At 36.1% G+C, this 18,214-nt stretch overlaps 2 protein-coding genes across 2 annotated transcripts; both read right to left on the minus strand.

Moving 5' to 3' along the window:
* LOC114421565 (uncharacterized protein At4g22758-like) lies at positions 1–1,736 on the minus strand. The gene is made up of 2 exons (XM_028387544.1): positions 1,141–1,736; positions 1–389 (listed from the first exon to the last, which is right to left on the minus strand). The coding sequence occupies exons 1-2, from the start codon at positions 1,370–1,372 to the stop codon at positions 208–210; spliced, it is 414 nt and encodes a 137-aa protein (XP_028243345.1). The 5' UTR covers positions 1,373–1,736; the 3' UTR covers positions 1–207.
* A 14,016-nt stretch (positions 1,737–15,752) lies between these two features.
* LOC114420872 (VQ motif-containing protein 1-like) lies at positions 15,753–16,088 on the minus strand. Its single transcript, XM_028386588.1, has one exon. The coding sequence runs from the start codon at positions 16,086–16,088 to the stop codon at positions 15,753–15,755; it is 336 nt and encodes a 111-aa protein (XP_028242389.1).
* Between the last annotated feature and the right edge of the window lie 2,126 nt (positions 16,089–18,214).

Genomic DNA, 18,214 nt, shown 5'->3' on the forward strand with positions numbered 1-18,214 from the left:
GAAATGAGGAATCAAAACTAGAATTTTATTATTCCATAAAAATCAAAACCTAAAATTCAAAGTTGAACAAATTCCTAAAGAGGGTTCTCGGGCTAGCGAGAAGAGAAACAAGCAAAGAAATACATATTACTGATAATAGTGGCATTCATTCACCACAAAAGGCATCATGTTCAATTCCCCAAGAGTTTTTTTATTCGATTAATCGAATCAGTGGGTAGAAATCTTGAGGTTGAGGGATTTGTTGAACCAAGCCTTCCAGCTCCCAATCCCCCTGCTGCTGCGCGAAATCCCACTTGCATCTCCATCTGCATCCGCCACACCCTCTGGCTTCTTGCACAGCATGAAATTTCGTACCCCATGCGATCCAATTCTATCCCAAGGACTTAGAGCTGCAACACCATCAAATCAAACGCACCAAAATTCAGAACAAACAAATCCAACACAGAAGTCAAAGTTTTAAAACGACCTAAAAAGACAAAACTTAGATATAGTTCCCGAGCCTTGTGTGTTTTTGGTGTTGTTCTTTGGTAACCTAATTGGAACATGAAGACAAACCTTTATTTATATTTTATACATACTGGTGAGATGAAAGTTTAATGAAATGGGAGAATACCACCAAAAACGCCTACGAAAAATTCATAAGAAAAAATCATTTTTTAAAACACACCCACACCATATAAATTCACCCAAAAAGTGGAGAAACTATTATAAGTTTCAGGACTACGCAACTGCGGTCACATTTTGCTGTAATTGCCCGTCATGTAAATGTTTTCTGGCTCACCACAACCGCAATTTAAAACCATGGGACTACCATCCCATGAATCCATGTCTCAAACACATGACAAAATTTCAATTCATAAAAACAAAAAACAGAATGTGACTAGACAGAGATTAGCATGGCCCATGATTCCAGACGATACAGTAATTCCTCCAATTCACTTTTCCGAAAATATCTTGCAACCACAAGAGAATAATTTGTCCAATTCAATTTCTGAAAATATCTTGCAACCACAATAGAGTAATATGTCGAATTCAATTCTGAAAAAATCTTGCAACCACAACAGAGTAATTTGAAAATCCAGATTTTTAAAAAACCAATTTTGGCAATCCAATTTAATAAAGAGAGAGGAGTGAAGGTACCATCGGATCCAAGATGGGGGCAGTAAAGCGCGAAACCGGTGGTGTTGTTTCCCAGGACGGGAAGCCTCCCCTCACGGGCGTAGGACTTGAGGGCGGTGTCTATCACCGCCGCCACAAGCTCCTCCTCGTTTACCACAAATCTAATGGGCCCCGCGCTCCCCAGCACATTGATGCTTATCAACAACCTCTTCGCGTTCTGGATCTGGCTCTTCTTCTGCTTGCTCATCAACATCGTGATGATTCGTCAAGGAAGGAAACAAAAACACAACAACAACAACAACAACAAATCGAATCGGAATAGAAAAAGATGGTGCGAGAAAGAATGATGAATTCAGGGATCGAGGCCGATGCAGCGGTAGTACCAGCCTTGCGTGCAAGAACCGAATGCGCTCGCCCTTGATTGCAAATGGGAGAGCATCAAATCGAACGTGCCTAGGGTTTCTAGCATTCACAGGCAATTTGGGGATTTCGGAGAGAGAGGTGAGGGGAGCCTCAGAAACAACAAAGACTTGATTTCTTCCACATGCAACGGAGCGGGTCTTTATATAGGGAATGTTGTTGGGTTATTAGGGTTTTGTTTTTTCTCAGTTATTAATTTCGCGTGTGCTTTCTGTGTTTATTTGTTTCTTTTCTTTTCTTGAATTTTAGAGTCCGTTAATTAATCCCTTGTCAAATTTATCTCGATTGCATAAAACGGCTGCAAATCTGCCATGCAAAATATTCATATCATAACTATCTTTACTTACAGCTCCTCAATTCATCTATTTAATTAAATGGAATGAGATAAACTTAAGATGAAAATATCTTTAATAGTATTTTAGTTTGCTTGATAAATATTTATTTTTTATAGATAAAATTTATAATAAATAATTTTATTGCTATATAAATTTGCTTTAGTTATTGATCATTTTTTAAACTTATTGAATATATTATAGTTAGAAGTAGAGATGAAAATAGCATATTAAAAGATATAAACAGTTAAGAAAATCTAGAATGTGGATAAAGATAAAATGTAATTGAGATATTTCTTTTGGACTAATTATTAAATTTAAAATTAAATTAACAAATATATCTAAAAGAAATAATAGATAAAACTAAATATTCAATATGTATAAGATTTACGTAAGGCACATGGTTAAAAAAACTTAGTTAGAATTACTCTTAAAAAATCGTTCTTTTAAAAATAACTCTTAAAAACGATCTTATTAAAAAGTAAATTCTAAAATTGCTTCCAATTCAATAAGTTAAGTTATCAATTTTTAACTTCTAACTAATTTTTTACCTTTCATTTAACTTATGTGTAGGCAGTTTTATCGAACATAGTTATTATGTAATTATTTATCAACAGTAGTTTAGTATGTGAATTATGAAAAAATAAGTATTTATTTTATATATTTAAAATTTGTAAAAAATAATTTAAATTATGATATAGGATATTCTTAAAATAAAATTAAGTAAAATAATAAAAACAAAATAAATATTTATTTTTTAATATTTTCGTAAAAATCCGATATACAATTTGATTCGAGGCTTTATTTTTACTATAGATGTCAAATTCACTTCAATTTCAATAATAATAAAAAAAATCTTTATTTGGTAGTTGCCTGGTTGGTAGCTGCCTAGTTGGTACAATGGAAGAAACTAGAGTCTAAACTCTAGACCCATTAAAAGTAGCGTCAGATCTCAATCTAGACACTTTAGAAAAATCATAATCGCAAATATTAACTGGTATCTTAAATGTACTCATTAAAAAAATTAAAATAGAAATATTTTTATTAGGAGATAAAAAATTGTGTTATCTTGTGACTTTTTCATATTTTTTTTATGATTTACATCTTTAATTATTTATACCGAAGAAAAAATGGATCGAATTCTTATTGATAGAACCTGTTACGATGATATAGTAAACTATTAGATAACTGTGTATCATAACTAGTAGATAAAGATGACTTATAGATAAAATTAAAGATAATGTATAACTTAAAGATAAAAGTTAGCAGATAATTACTACTTAGAAATAATGTGTAGTCTTGTGAATAATTAAATACCTGTCAAGAGATAAAGAGATGATACTATACTCAGAATAATTAAATGGTTAGAGATAACATGTTGAGAGTCCAACTATTAAGAATTGGACGTATGTCCTCCTATACCAAGACTCATGTATGTACTCCTATACCAAGACTAACGTGTGTAATAAAGTATCACGTAACTTGTCGCGTATATTTTGTGGATCTGAATGCTACATGACTCATAGCTCACCGAAAAAAATCCATATAACCAACTTATGTATTAATCTTCTTGCCTTTTCTTTAATTTCTTGGAGATCAAAGAAGATGTCTCGCTCATATTTAGAAAGAGAATACCCAACTCTTGCAACAATAACTTGTGAGCTCCAATAATTGACTTATAGTTCTTCATGTTCCTTTTTCTGCCCCTGCATTGTTAGTTGTGACAGTGAATTAGCTCGACATATATACTATCATCTTGGCATTACTATCATCTTGCTAGGGAGAAGTTATAGTATAAATTGTTCCATTTTCTTCCAGTTTTATCAGATGGCATATTGTACTATTGTACTATTTATCTAACTTGAGGGAGGGGTTAGGATCATAAATAGACCATTACAATTGTTTATCATGAAATTTGTTAGTGAATTATGGTATTTGCATGACTCTATCATCTTAAGAGATGTATAGATACTAATGTACTTGATATTTCAATTAATTCAATTCATTCTTAACGAATTCTCCAATAAGGATCTAAAGGTTGCGTCTCAATAGAAGTGATTGTTATTATATATGAGTGATGTGCTTATGAGCTACTTTTTGCCATGCATTCCTATGGATCCTCTTTGCCTTATTCATTGGCTCCCTCCAAGCCTTGGCTGGGTGAAAATAAACTATGTTGTTGTTGGAGACACGATGTGCTAGTCATATCTCTTTTCACCGAAGAAAAAATACTAATAGCAAATTGATTAGGTTGTTCCTTAAAAAATAAAATAATCATTTTGCTTTCTTAAAGATAATTAGTCCCCTAAAAAAAGATAATTAGTCGGATTAGTGATACCGGTATTAAAAAAAACTATAAAACATTACATTAAAATTGATTGAAAATAAATAAATTATAAAACACTAGTTGTATAATATATTTATTTATATACTTATACAATTTAATTATTTTATATTATTCATAACAGATAAATTTTAATTTATAGACAAAAGATCAAATGAATGTATCAGGAAAAAAATAACAAACAAAACATGAAGTGCAAAAAGCAAAAGATTGTGTGGGAATAATAGAACCCATCTTGTTACACAAGGACAAGGACCTAACTCAATATGGGTAGCCCAATATAGATTGGGCTCAAAGGTATGTAGTTTTTCTAACACAGTCAAGTATTTTTTGTAAACCAAAAAATAGAATACAAGTCCTTGATTATGAAGATTGCCAAAAGCTATAGTTCTGGCAAGCTAGAAGAGTGCCAAATAAGAATTAGTCTACCTGTCAATTGAATTGAATTGAATTGAATTTCGAGTTTCTCTTTTCTTAATTTTCTGTCAACCATGCCCCGTCTGGATGCTTGTTGCACATCGATAATTAGCTTCAATTAATCTAAATTATGATAAAATAATGGTTTAATTTTATATATTTAGACAATCAAATCTCTAATGAGTGCCTGCCTGTCTTCTTTTAATTATCTCATTCATATTTCTTTCTTCCATGGAATGGAAACAACTTTGCACATACTTGTTGTTGCAGATTAAAGATTTCTTAGCATTCCAATGAGAAATTGCGAAGCTAGCGCAAATTCTTGAACCCCCTTTATTCCTTCCCCATTTTGTGGTGTGTGTGGTTGGAGGTTATATATTGTCCTGATAAGGTTATCAAGTATATGCATTATATGTTTTATGCAATATCTGGTAAAAAATAATTAGAGAAATTGAAAAACAACTGGTGCACTATAAGTCTGGATTTCATGTCCAGGCATTATGTCAGTGTCCAATTTTAGAACCAGACCAGCCTGGTCAAGAAGATTTCTGTTATTTACAATATCGAAGAGAGTGGCTCTGAATTTCCACCCACCCCCGATGTTTACCGTTTTCCCCCTACATTTTGCTTATTTGTATAAGCAGTGTTCATGTTGTGTTTTCTAGATAGTTAAAAAAAATGCTATATATGAAATGCCAACAATACTTCAGTTTTATATCTGAGTATCTGACATCTTCAGAGAACTTGGTTTTCTCTATATAATTACATGATAGGTAGCAATCCAGTGCCAATAACTTAATGCTCTTCAAGACAAGAATTACAGGCAGCTATATTTATATGCTAGATCACAGTAGTTGATATTAGTAAATGATTTGCTGTAATTAATCTACATGTGTGGTTGACAATTAATAAAAAAATTGTTTTTGCTACATCTTATTCCTATGAAGACTTTAACTGAGGGCCTGTTGTAAATTTGTCAGTTGTTCTGCAAAACTGTCTACTTTCTTATTTTTTTTAATCCTTAGCAATCAAAGATAGATCCTAGAAAGTTTATGACAATAGATACTTAGGACTAGAAAGTTTATAACCATAGTGATAGCAGTGCTCGTGTTCTGCAGCTGGCTTCGAGGGCCAGGGCCTCCGAGAAGAGAAAAGAAGGTGAAGAAAGGGGAAAACTCAGATAAGAGAAGGAATGTATTGTTCTTATTCCATTTGCTAGTTATTTACATATATTTATAATGCCAATTTGCTAAGGAATTATCCATATCATATCTATTATCATATCTTTTCAGGAATCTTGGCATAATATCCTAACGGTATACAATTCTGGATGTTTCCAAGCAAAGGACACCTGGACCTAGCAAATTCTGCACGTGTCAGCTCAGCCTCCTCTTACTAGTGTTTCTGCTCATCAAACATAGTCTCTTAAGTGCGTGGGTCTGGTAATTCTTCTTTTAGCTTTCACTATTTGTACCCCTGCATTCGTATTTGCTGCTGCCTTCGTATTTGCTGTGTCTGTTTCTTCTGATGTTGCTATGTGTACCCCTGTATCCATGTTTGTTACGTCTTCTGTTTCTGTGATTGTTTCTCTGCTCCTATCAACTTCCCTTGGCCCTTGAAGAATCACCTTGCCCTCAAGGTGATGTTCCTGCGTTAGCATCTCCCAGTCTTCCCACGAAGTTTCATCCGGGGATAACCCACTCCATTGGACCAATACTTCCCATGGTGCATCATCTGCCGAAGACGATCGACGATAGTCGAGAATGGCTAGGGGGGAGATGCTGGGCTGATTATTAATGAATTGCGCAGGGAGGGGAGGAGTAGTATCGGCGTTGGGATCACCATGAAAGGGCTTTAAGAGGCTGCAATGGAATACGGGGTGAATGCGAGTCCCCTCGGGTAATTTCAAGCGGTAGGCAACCTTACCAACGCGTTCTAGGATTTGAAAGGGCCCGTAGAAGCGTTTTGCGAGCTTGCCGGTGGTAACCGGAGTTGCCTTAGCAGATCGCTGCCGATAAGGGCGCAATTTTAAAAGTACCCAATCTCCAACGTCATAATTAACGTCGCGTCTCCTTGTATCAGCAATACTCTTCATGTGGGACTGAGCCTTTAGCAATTTCTTACGAATGCAATTGAACACTTCCTCTCGGTGTTTCAAAAGATCGTCCACAGCATCAAATTTTGAAGTTCCCGAGATGTATTCCGGAAATGAAAAAGGTTTTCGTCCAAATGTAATCTCATAGGGCGTGGAACCTGTGCCGGAATTCCATGAAGTGTTGTGTGAGAGCTCAATCCAGGGTAAGTATTTACCCCAATGTCCGGGCCGACGGTGAACAAAAGCGCGCAAATACTGCTCAATTACTCTATTCATAACCTCAGTCTGACCATCACTTTGTGGATGGTAGGCTGAACTCATACGAAGGTGAGTGCCGCTGAGCTTAAAAAGCTCCTGCCAGAATCCACTGATGAACAAAGGGTCGCGATCGGAAACTAAGCTCCGAGGAATGCCGTGAAGCTTAACAACCATGTCGATGAATAAAGAAGCCACCATGTGTGCTGTGTGGGATGAAGGCAGAATGCCCAGATGAATGCCCTTAGAAAATCTATCGACAACAACGAGAAGCACTGTTTTGCCCTGGAATGGTGGAAGTCCGGTGATAAAATCGAGGGAGAGATCCTCCCAGGGTCGAAAAGGAACCGGAAGTGGGCAAAGTAAACCGGCAGTGCGCTTGGTTTCATACTTAGTGAATTGACATTCAGCACAATTAGCTACAAAAGTTGCCACGTCAGATCGGAGGCCGGCCCAAATGAAGTTTTCCGACAACCTAGCAATTGTCTTTGCTACCCCCATGTGACCCCCAAGTGGAGTTGAATGATATTCTAATAAGAGTGTACGAATGAGAGGAATAGTGCGGGGAAGCCAAATTCGTCCTTTCTGGAGAACAAGGTTCTGACGAATGGTGAAGTCAGGATACGAGGCCGGTGAGTTAATGATGTCTTGTCGGTGTTGGCAATAGTGAGGGTCATTGGCCACCTGTCGATGTAATTCCTCAAGGAAGGTCAAACAAGGGATGGAGAGAAGCAAGGAGAGTGATGAAGAAAATTCCGGTGATCGGGAAAGAGCATCCGCGGCTTGGTTGTGAGCTCCAGAGCGATATTGAATCTGGTAATCGAAACCCATTAAGCGTGCCAAGTATAAATGTTGTTCAGGAGTTTGCACAATTTGTGTAAGGAGCTCCTTTAAGCTTTTGTGATCTGTAATGATAGTGAACGGGTGGCCCAATAGATATTGGCGCCATTTCTTCACTGCAGAAGTAATTGCAAACAGTTCCCGGACATATGTTGACGCCGAGAGTAATTTCTTGGTGAAGGGTTTGCTGAAATATGCGATGGGATGTCCTCGCTGAGACAAGACAGTGCCCATGCCATTGCCGGAGGCATCCGTCTCCACCGTGAAGGGTTCTTGAAAATTCGGCAGAGCAAGGACAGGGGCTGTGGACAAGGCAAGTTTGAGAGTTTGAAAGGCAGTCTCTGTCTGATGGCTCCACTGTAATGGTTCCTGAAGAGTGGCTTTGACCAAGGGATCAGCAATCATAGCATAACCACGAATGAATTTTCGGTAAAAACCCGCAAGTCCCAAAAAACTACGAACAGCTTTCGTGCAGTGAGGTCGTGGCCAGTTAACAATGGCAGCTATCTTGTCAGGCAGGGGTTCTACACCTCTGGAAGAGACTACGTGCCCCAAATATTCAACCTGCGATTGGGCAAAAAAACATTTAGAACGCTTCAGGACAAAATGATTGTCAAGTAAGACCTGAAAGGTCAAGGCTAGATGTTGTAGATGATCATCGAAGGAGCTGCTATAAATGAGTATGTCATCGAAGAAAACGATGACAAATCGGCGGAGAAAGGGCCTGAAAATGAAATTCATGGTAGCTTGAAACGATGATGGAGCATTGCAGAGTCCAAACGGCATGACCCGGAACTCATAATGGCCATGATGGGTTCGGAAGGCCGTTTTGGGAATGTCTGCTGAGTTCATTCGAATTTGATGATAACCTTGAAGAAGGTCAAGTTTCGAAAAGCACTGGGCACCCCCGAGTTCATCAAGCAGTTCATCTATGGTGGGAATAGGGAATCGGTCTTTGATGGTAAGGGAATTCAAGGCCCTGTAGTCTACGCAGAAACGCCAGGTCCCATCGTGCTTTTTAACCAATAAAACTGGGGACGAAAAAGGGCTATTGCTTGGTTGGATTAGGCCCTGTTGAAGCATAGATTCAACTTGTAATTCGATCTCTTGCTTCTGGAAATGCGGATACCGGTAAGGTCGGACATTCACCGGAGTTGATTGGGGAAGAAGGTGAATATGGTGGTCGGTGGTACGTGGCGGTGGTAATGTTTGGGGGGGTTGGAACAAGCTCGCATATTGGTCGAGGAGAATCTGAAGCTGGGGGTGTAAGTCTTCCATGGCCGCAGGAGGCGTGTGTTCCAGAACAGTGATATGGAAATAGAGTCCCTGGTGTTCGGTGCGACATAAACGTCGAAATTGTGAAGGAGAAATTGAACTCAGGTTGGCCGCCGGATCTCCCTGTAACTTGATTAATTGGCCCTGAGAGATGAATTGCATGCTCAATGTAGTGTAATCAGTTAACACTGGCCCAAGGGACTTGAGCCACTGGACCCCCAAAACAATATTGGCGCCGGAGATAGGGAGCACGTGGAGGTCAACAAGGAAGCTATGGTCCTGGATATGGATAGTAATGGCCTCGCAGACGGAGTTGCATTCGAGATATTGACCATTACCCACCATTACCCGCAGGGGAGAGGTGGTCCGGCAGGATAAGCCCAATTGGGACACCAATGGCTGTTGGACAAAGTTGTGGGTACTACCCCCATCAACTAAGATCAGCAATGGGTGGCCGGAAATGGCTCCGACAAGGCGTATGGTCTCAGGGGCGACATGACCGGCTAAGGAATTAAGAGATATTTGGGTTGGGTAAGAAGTTGGGCTATCGGGTGGATCTGGAGGTTGGGTAGGTATCGGGTCATGAGTTAGTGGGTTAGAAGGGTCGAAAGTGGGTACATTAGGAATAGCCGGGTCGTCTTCATCAGAAATGAGGAGGAAAATCCGCGAGGCGCAGCGATGCCCTCGATGGAATTTCTCCTCACAGTTGAAGCAGAGTCCCCGTTCTCTGCGGGAGGCAATCTCCTCCGGGGAAAAACGCTTCCAAGTGGTCGGAGTTGGTCGATTAGGTGGTGGAAGAAGAGGGGGTAAAGCAGTTGAGAGTGGGGAATTAGGGTTTCTGAAAGGGGGTGAAGGAGGTGGGGTTGATAATGGTGGTAACAGGGTGGGGCTGGGTTGGGAAGAGGAAAGGGAAGGTGTTGGGCGCGGGGGGTAAGGCGAAGGAGAGGGTCGGGGTCGAGTGGATAGACGCATGTCGGAGAACTTCTCCTCCTGGAGTCTTGCAAGGCCCGCCGCCTGGATCAATGTGGCCGGCTGATGGGCTTGTACCTCCCTTCGAATCTCCGGGGTCAGGCCGGAGATGAAGCAGCTGAGGAGGAAGGTCGAAGGTAAGCCGGCGGTGCGGTTTGCAAGATCCTCGAAGTCGGAGAGATACTGGGCCACGGTACCTGTCTACGTGAGTTTGCTTAGGGCCCCTGAAGGATCATCAAATTGGGATGGTGCAAAACGCGTACGGAGGGCGTTCAAGAAGGCTGGCCACGAGGGAAATTGCTCGGTGGTGTTCATCCATTGAAACCACGCTAGAGCACGGCCTTCCATATGAAAAGAGGCAATTGTAAGTTTGTCTGAATCCGGAGTACGATGGTACTCAAAAAATTGATTTATTTTATAAATCCATCCGAGAGGGTCGGATCCATCGAATCGTGGGACATCTAATTTGATTCTGTGTATTGGTGTAGGGACAGGCGGTGGCGGAGGAAGAGGAGGCGGGGTTGGTGGTGGTGGAGAAAAAGCGGGGGAGACTCGTTGAAGGAGCTCGTCAATCTTCATGGTCATAGCGTTCACAGACTCACCCAGGTATAACTGCTGTTTGGCCAAACGACTGAGAGCGTCTTCAAGCTTATCGGGGGGAAAAGAGGTGCGATCGGAATCTGCCATGGGAGGAACAACGAGAGCACCAAAATTGATAGCAGTGCTCGTGTTCTGCAGCTGGCTTCGAGGGCCAGGGCCTCCGAGAAGAGAAAAGAAGGTGAAGAAAGGGGAAAACTCAGATAAGAGAAGGAATGTATTGTTCTTATTCCATTTGCTAGTTATTTACATATATTTATAATGCCAATTTGCTAAGGAATTATCCATATCATATCTATTATCATATCTTTTCAGGAATCTTGGCATAATATCCTAACGGTATACAATTCTGGATGTTTCCAAGCAAAGGACACCTGGACCTAGCAAATTCTGCACGTGTCAGCTCAGCCTCCTCTTACTAGTGTTTCTGCTCATCAAACATAGTCTCTTAAGTGCGTGGGTCTGGTAATTCTTCTTTTAGCTTTCACTATTTGTACCCCTGCATTCGTATTTGCTGCTGCCTTCGTATTTGCTGTGTCTGTTTCTTCTGATGTTGCTATGTGTACCCCTGTATCCATGTTTGTTACGTCTTCTGTTTCTGTGATTGTTTCTCTGCTCCTATCACATAGATACTAGGAGATTTATAACATAACTGAGCTGAACTTCATTGGTACTGTTTCTCTATTTATGGTAATCTAAAGCTGTAGGAAATGCTATCTGTACTAGGCCAGTTGCAAAACTGGAAATTTAGGTGATTTATTTTTTAAATGAATTTTTTTCCATGGTTTGTGATGCTGCTGTACCTGATGCATGCCATGCTGTTTCAGGCTTTGAGCCCATGCTTCCTCTCTCTCTCTCACACACACATTGTATCAAAGGATAAACCATTCAAACCATGTTCTAGGAGAGTTCTGGAAACTGTATACTATATTTATATTTTTTTTATATAAATTGTTATTATTCTAACTTAATCAGCAACTCAATTTTGATATTAATAGTATGTCAACTGGAAGTCTGTGTAAAATTTAAGATGCTATAATAAGAAGTTTGCTGTGATTGGATTACCGTACCGTTTCAACCCTTTTTCAATCTTATGGTGTATTAACTATTAAGACGTGTTTCAACTGGCACACAACGAACGAACCGTGTTTTGTTTTATTCGAAGAGAGCGGTATAGTTACGACCAGGACCCCCAACACCATCTCAAATGAAGGATGAAATTTAAACTATCAGGGTTAACATCAAGGCTAATGAAGAACCAACAACGTTGACCATAAGAAGACTAAGAATATTCAACAATCAAGCACATAAACAGATATAGAAGGTAATTAAACCAACTAGTACGGAATCAAATCATAACTTGACCTCAAATCCGCAGGATATTGTTAGGGTTACTGCATTTGAGATATTGTTCACTTTGATATTATGTAGTCCTTCAGAGTCCCTAATCGAGGCTAAGGGAATAGTTATAAGAGTGGTTTAGACTCTTCTTTTAGTGTCAATATTTAAACTTGGTCAAGTTTGAAGAGTATTAATAAGATCATGACATTCAAGGTATTATCCACCTAATGTTTGGTGGTTGTTGTCATAGTTTTGTCTTTAATGTTTTTTTTTAATTGTTCTTAATATAATAATGGAAGAAAATATAACCACTGAAAAATAGAAGTAACTTTTTCTTTTTCCATACGTGTAAATATAGAAGGAGCTAATATGAAAGGAAAAGAAGAAACCGTGATTTGAAACCAAGAAAAAGACTATAATACATGTCTCAAGACATGCAAAAAAGGAGGTGTGTTGTGAGACCACAATGGCTCCTTTATCTGTGGATTTGGTGCTAATCTAGACGGTTTTCAATCTTTATTGCAGAGTTGAAGATAATTTGGTTTGGTCTTACTCTCGTCTCGTGTGAATTCTGATTCATTGTTGACGGTTCAACTTTTGTCCAAGGAAGTTGTATGCTACATCCATGTCATGTACTTATCAGACATATTCACTAAGTTCATAACAATGAAGGAGACATTACTTAAAACCATATTTTTTGAGAAGCCAATTAAGTAACGGATAAAATGGCAAAACATGCTGTGGGGGAAGATTTTAAATTTTATGTTTTTGATGCCGTCCCTAACTTTGTTCTTGAGGCTGTAAGAGACTTATAGTTCCTCTTCTCAGTGCAATTAAAAAAAAACATGCAAAAAGGAAGCATTTGGCGTCTTCTTTAGACTATAATATACTAGTGCTACAGTACTATAGCAATTATTTTTCTATTACAGTTTTCGTATAACTGTAAAAGTTGTCTTTAAACGTTAACGTAATTAATCAATATTAATTAGTGTGGTGACTGTCCAATACATGGAGTAGTTGCATTGCTTATAATTTTTTTGTTACGTGTATTGCTTATTGTTGAGTCTTTTCACCAAGAAACAGAGACTACGGAACGAACCTGGACAAAAACAGTCCAAGAAGCCAACACACAGTAGTTAAAGAAAACGTAGAACAAGAAAAACGTAGTTATACAGAAAATTAAAAGGCAGCAGAAATGAGAGAAAGAACGGAAGAAACAAGATTTACGTCATTAAGCTAATTAATGTAGCCTACATTTACGGATGAAAACAACTCTACTATGAATTGAAAAAATGAGTATATAAATTATAGGTTATAAATTAAATTGAACAAAAACTTTTATACAGTTTCTTATAGAGTGAATAGGCAATTTAGTCCCTGAGATTGTACCCATTTTACATATTAGTCCCTAACTTAATATTAAATTCAAAATAGTCTCTATCTTTGCATAAATGTTGCAAAATAGTCCTTCCGTTAAGTTCTAAAGTAACGTCGTTAGTGAGATCAATTTTAGTGTCGCGTGGACTATCCACGTGACACTAAAGGATGACGTGGCATGACACGTGAACGTGCCTGATGTCACGTCATTTGATGATAACAAAACGAGTAAATAGGTAATTTAGTCCTTGACTTTGTACTCTTGTTGCATATTAGTCCCTAACTTAATGAAAAATTCAAAATAATCCATATCTTTTGCATAAGTGTTGCAAAATAGTCTCTAACTTAAAAGATGCCAGAAATCATGCTTAAAGTGTCCATGCATTGCAAAGGTTGTGCCTAGCATGATTTCTGGCAGCGCAGATTCCTCCTTGGATTCCTTGTCATCTTTTGATTCCTCTGGTTTTTTCTCTTCTTCTTTCTTTTCTTCTTCATTTGCTTTTTTCTCATCCACTTTGTTTTCCTCTGGTTTTTTCTCTTCCTATTCAAAACACACAAAAAAAAATCAGAACCCAAAATGATACATTGATGATAATTGAAGTAAAAAAAAGAGGAAAAGAGAATGGTTATGCAGACATCGCCCATTGGTGTTGACAGCTACAGAGATAAGGTTGTTGCTGTGGATTTTTGGTTCTTTTTATTTGTGCAAGTGTGTGTGAGTTCTTTTTCGTATATATGCCTCAATTGGTTTAAAACCATCAAATTTGAAGAAGTCACTCATTCTATCATCATCAAATGACGTGACACTAAAATTGAACTTACCAACAGCATTACTTTAAAATTTAACGGAAGGACTATTTGCAATACTTATGTAAAAGATAGGGACTATTTTGAATTTTTCATTAAGTTAGAGACTAATATGCAACAGGGGTACAAAGTTAGGGACTAAATTGTCTATTTACTCGTTTTGTTATCATCGAATGACGTGGCATCAGACACGTCCACGTGTCATGCCACGTCATCCTTTAGTGTCACGTGGATAGTCCACGTGGCACTAAAATTGGCCTCACTAACGGCGTTACTTTAAAATTTAACGGAAGGACTATTTTGTAACACTTATGCAAAGATAGAGACTATTTTGAATTTAATATTAAGTTAAGGACTAATATGCAAAATAGGTACAATCTCAGGGACTAAATTGCCTATTCACTCGTTTCTTATATGTGTTGTTTAATTTGTATTGTTCTCTACTTCAAATTAAAATTTCTTCTCGATAATTTGCATAATCATCTAATGTAATCCTTTAATACGCGAAATCCATCTATTTTTTTGAGGGAATGAAACTCCATTTCTGATTAGACAATGTCACAAATTATATAGAATTGTATTTAAGTTTTACGAGTAAGGTTCTCATTCTACTTTTTTTTTTAAATTAGAATTTCTCAATCTCTTTTTTCTTTTAAATGTACATTTTACATACAATTAGCCAAAAAAAATCTCTCAACCATCTCATATTATCATTTTTTTAATCTTTATACAATTATTTGATTTTTTAACTGTACGTATCAATTTATCATCTTTTATTTCTATTTCTAAATTAAATTTCAATATTTTTTAAATAAAGAAAATATCATTAATTAAAGCAATGTTAATACATATCAATAGATCTCTAAACTTTTTAAATTTTTTAATTAAATTCTTGAACTATTTTTTTTTGTAATTAAGTTCTTGGATATAGTAAAACTGTTACAAATTGTTATTTTTTATTTTTTGTTTTAAGCTGTCGTAAAGTAGCTCCAAAAATCCAATATTAAATCTTATAAGTTAATATATCTTTATCTCTTTCAATATGTCATTTTATATATATATATATATATATATATATATATATATATATTTGTTTTTCTTTGTATATATAAATTGGCAACTAGATATGCGGTTCTAGTCCTACCACAGCATGTTATTTAAACAGTATATAGATATGTTAGATCCACTTGCGAGTCTATACAAATTGACCAATGAAGAAAAATATATAGTCAAGTTTCCGTCGTACAGAGTTTCCTTTTCATAAAGGGGACAGACTCCTAATTTTTCATGTCCCCACAATCAATAAAACTTCTGCAACAGGCAGCAGTTAGCGCAATTTTTTGGAATGCCATCTTCAAAATTTATCGTTTCACTTGCAGAAATAAAAATATATGGTAGTTCCATAGATCTTTACTCAAAAGTATTCCTTTATTTGATTCCGATTTAGGGATAGAAAAGTATATATATATATATTATTCAGTATTACCCACTTTATTCGAAACTTACAACATAAAATATAGAAAATTCGAAAAACTAGTAGGAAAAAAAAAAGGTGTTCCTCCACCTACAACTTGAGCAACTCCTCCATGGGAGGCATATCAGACAACAAATCCTCAAAGTCTTTGAAGGACACGTTCATGAGTAGCATGGAAGATGCAACACTATTCTTTTTACCATTAGTGGTGGTGTGTGGCTTGGCACTGACACCACCATTTGCAATTCCTCTTTTGTTGTAATCTGAAGAACCTGGCAGGGATGAGAATAAGGCACCATTTGCTACGTCCCAATTTGTTGTTGACGAGTTCTTCCCTGTGAGGTGCTGAACCACATCTCTGAAGTTTATGGCATCGGTTTCCACGTACCGTGTTTCGATGTGCACTATCTTTGGTCCACTCGTCATGATGTGTGATGCAATGAGCTTTATGTTGAAGCCAAAGTTAGTTAGGCTTGCTTCTTAGGTGTTGGGAGATTTGGAGATTGTGTGTGGATCGAGGTGGAAAAGTGCATGAGGATATTTGGGTGTTTTATAGGTGTGGTTGAGGTGTGCCCAGCAAGACTAAGTTCTTGTGTGGACTTGGCAGTCTTAGGGGACTGGAAGTAGTCATTCGAAGAAAAGTGCCACGTTGTCTTATACAAGTCAAAAACACCCAACTTGGAATTTCATCAACTTGATTTCTTCTTTGATTATCATAAGAATTTCAGTACGTGTGGTTCCATTGAAAATGAAATTTACAAGCTGACAAAAATATATAAAAAGAGCTATCAGTTATATTATCTATAAGATGTTTTTATAACATTATTTTTGCTTTATTAATTATAACTATCTACGCACTTTCTCAGTTTAGTTGTGTTTGTTTATGTAGTAAATAAAAATAAGTTTCATGTGTTTGTCACACTTGATGACCAGAAAAGTAAATTTAAAATTGGTGATCATGAGACACACCGTATTATTTTTTTATATTCTTTTTTCTATTTTTCTATTTTACTTTATTTTTCTGCTCATTACCAAACACATTCTTAATATTTAATTCTTTTGTACAAAACAGTGTTTCGAAATATTTAATTACTAGCATTTCTCAATAACTGTTTTTCTTTTGTGTATAATATGGTCATGGGAAGACTTGAACATAAGATATTGTGCAACTTATCCAAACCTTTTCTTACTATTTTTTTAGCTTGATGATTTTTTAAATTTTTTTTTCTAAGATTTAAGGTGACAATTTTTTAATGACTAAATCCGATAACTAACTTAATTTAATCCAATTAAATTTAAATTAATAATGAATTGAATTAGGTTAACAAAAAAAGATAAATCTAATCTAATCCAACCCAATTAAATTTACTTAGATTGAATTAAAAAATAAGAAAAACACCATCCAATCGAACTATTTACACCCCTAGGCTCACTCAATCGATCAAGTTCGTTTTGTCACTCATGTGGTATTGAGCAAGGATAAAATTAGTAATTTTTTTAAGAGCAAATTAACAATGAATATTCTATTACATGCATTTTAAATCAAACATTACTAGATAATTTTTTTTCGAAGGTACTAAATAATATTTAAGACATAGTAAAAAGCAAAAAAAAAATTAATTGATTTTTTTGTATTGAAATTATAACAAAATTTTAATTAATATAATGAAGAAATACAAATTGTTTAGTATAAATAATATCATAAAGATACTATAAAATAATAAAATTATTAATAGTATTTCCACATAAATAATTTTACAAAAAATACTAAATTTTGAAATTCATAGAATGTAATGAAAACTCAAAAGTTAATAAAACAAAACAATTGTTTTACAATATTTGCTTTTTTAATCTGAACATCAAATTATATTGGAATATCTATTTGCGGGTACAATGGAATAAACTTATCATATCCTTATTTTAATATTATTTTCTTTTAATAAATAAGTAACTATTTTGTCTCATTTCATGCTTTCTAAGCTAGGTTAAAGAAAAAAAGAGGTATTTAATCCAATGAAATAAAGTATATATAGTTTATAGTTTTTTTTTCCTTTTCATTTCATCTTATTTTAAATTATTCTAATAATAATAATGAATGTACCTGCAATTCGTTTCATTTTATATCTCTTTCTGTCAAATCCAACATCACCTTAAGTTTTTTCTATATTGTTTTTGAGATATTTTATTCTTTCGAGTTTCTTAATTAGAACTATTACTAGTATTTACTTTCTTTAAATCTTGACATGTTTTTTTTTCCTTTATTTTTATATTTGAAGTTTAAATTTTATATACGGACAATATAAACTTTTTATATTGTTAATTAATTATAAATAATATAGGTATAATTTTTATAATAATTATTATGAAAAATTTATCATAGATAATAATTTCTTGTTGATTGTCAATGCATATATGTTGTCTTTAATATTTGTAATTAATTAATGTTTATACAAGGAAACAGACTAAAAAATATTTATTTATTTTTCATTCATTCATTCATAAGTACACGTTAGAAGAAGAGTTGTTAACTTGTTAGAATAGCTTCACACGGG

The sequence above is a fragment of the Glycine soja genome, chromosome 8, assembly GCF_004193775.1.
Source record: "Glycine soja cultivar W05 chromosome 8, ASM419377v2, whole genome shotgun sequence".
NCBI lineage: Eukaryota > Viridiplantae > Streptophyta > Magnoliopsida > Fabales > Fabaceae > Glycine > Glycine soja.

Excerpts from the sequence above, each read along its gene's own strand:
- LOC114421565 (XM_028387544.1), bottom strand. The coding sequence starts at position 1,372 with ATGTTGATGAGCAAGCAGAAGAAGAGCCAGATCCAGAACGCGAAGAGG. Across the intron at positions 390-1,140 it reads CCCCCATCTTGGATCCGATG|CTCTAAGTCCTTGGGATAGA; the intron begins GTACCTTCACTC and ends ATGGTGTTGCAG.
- LOC114420872 (XM_028386588.1), bottom strand. The coding sequence starts at position 16,088 with ATGACGAGTGGACCAAAGATAGTGCACATCGAAACACGGTACGTGGAA.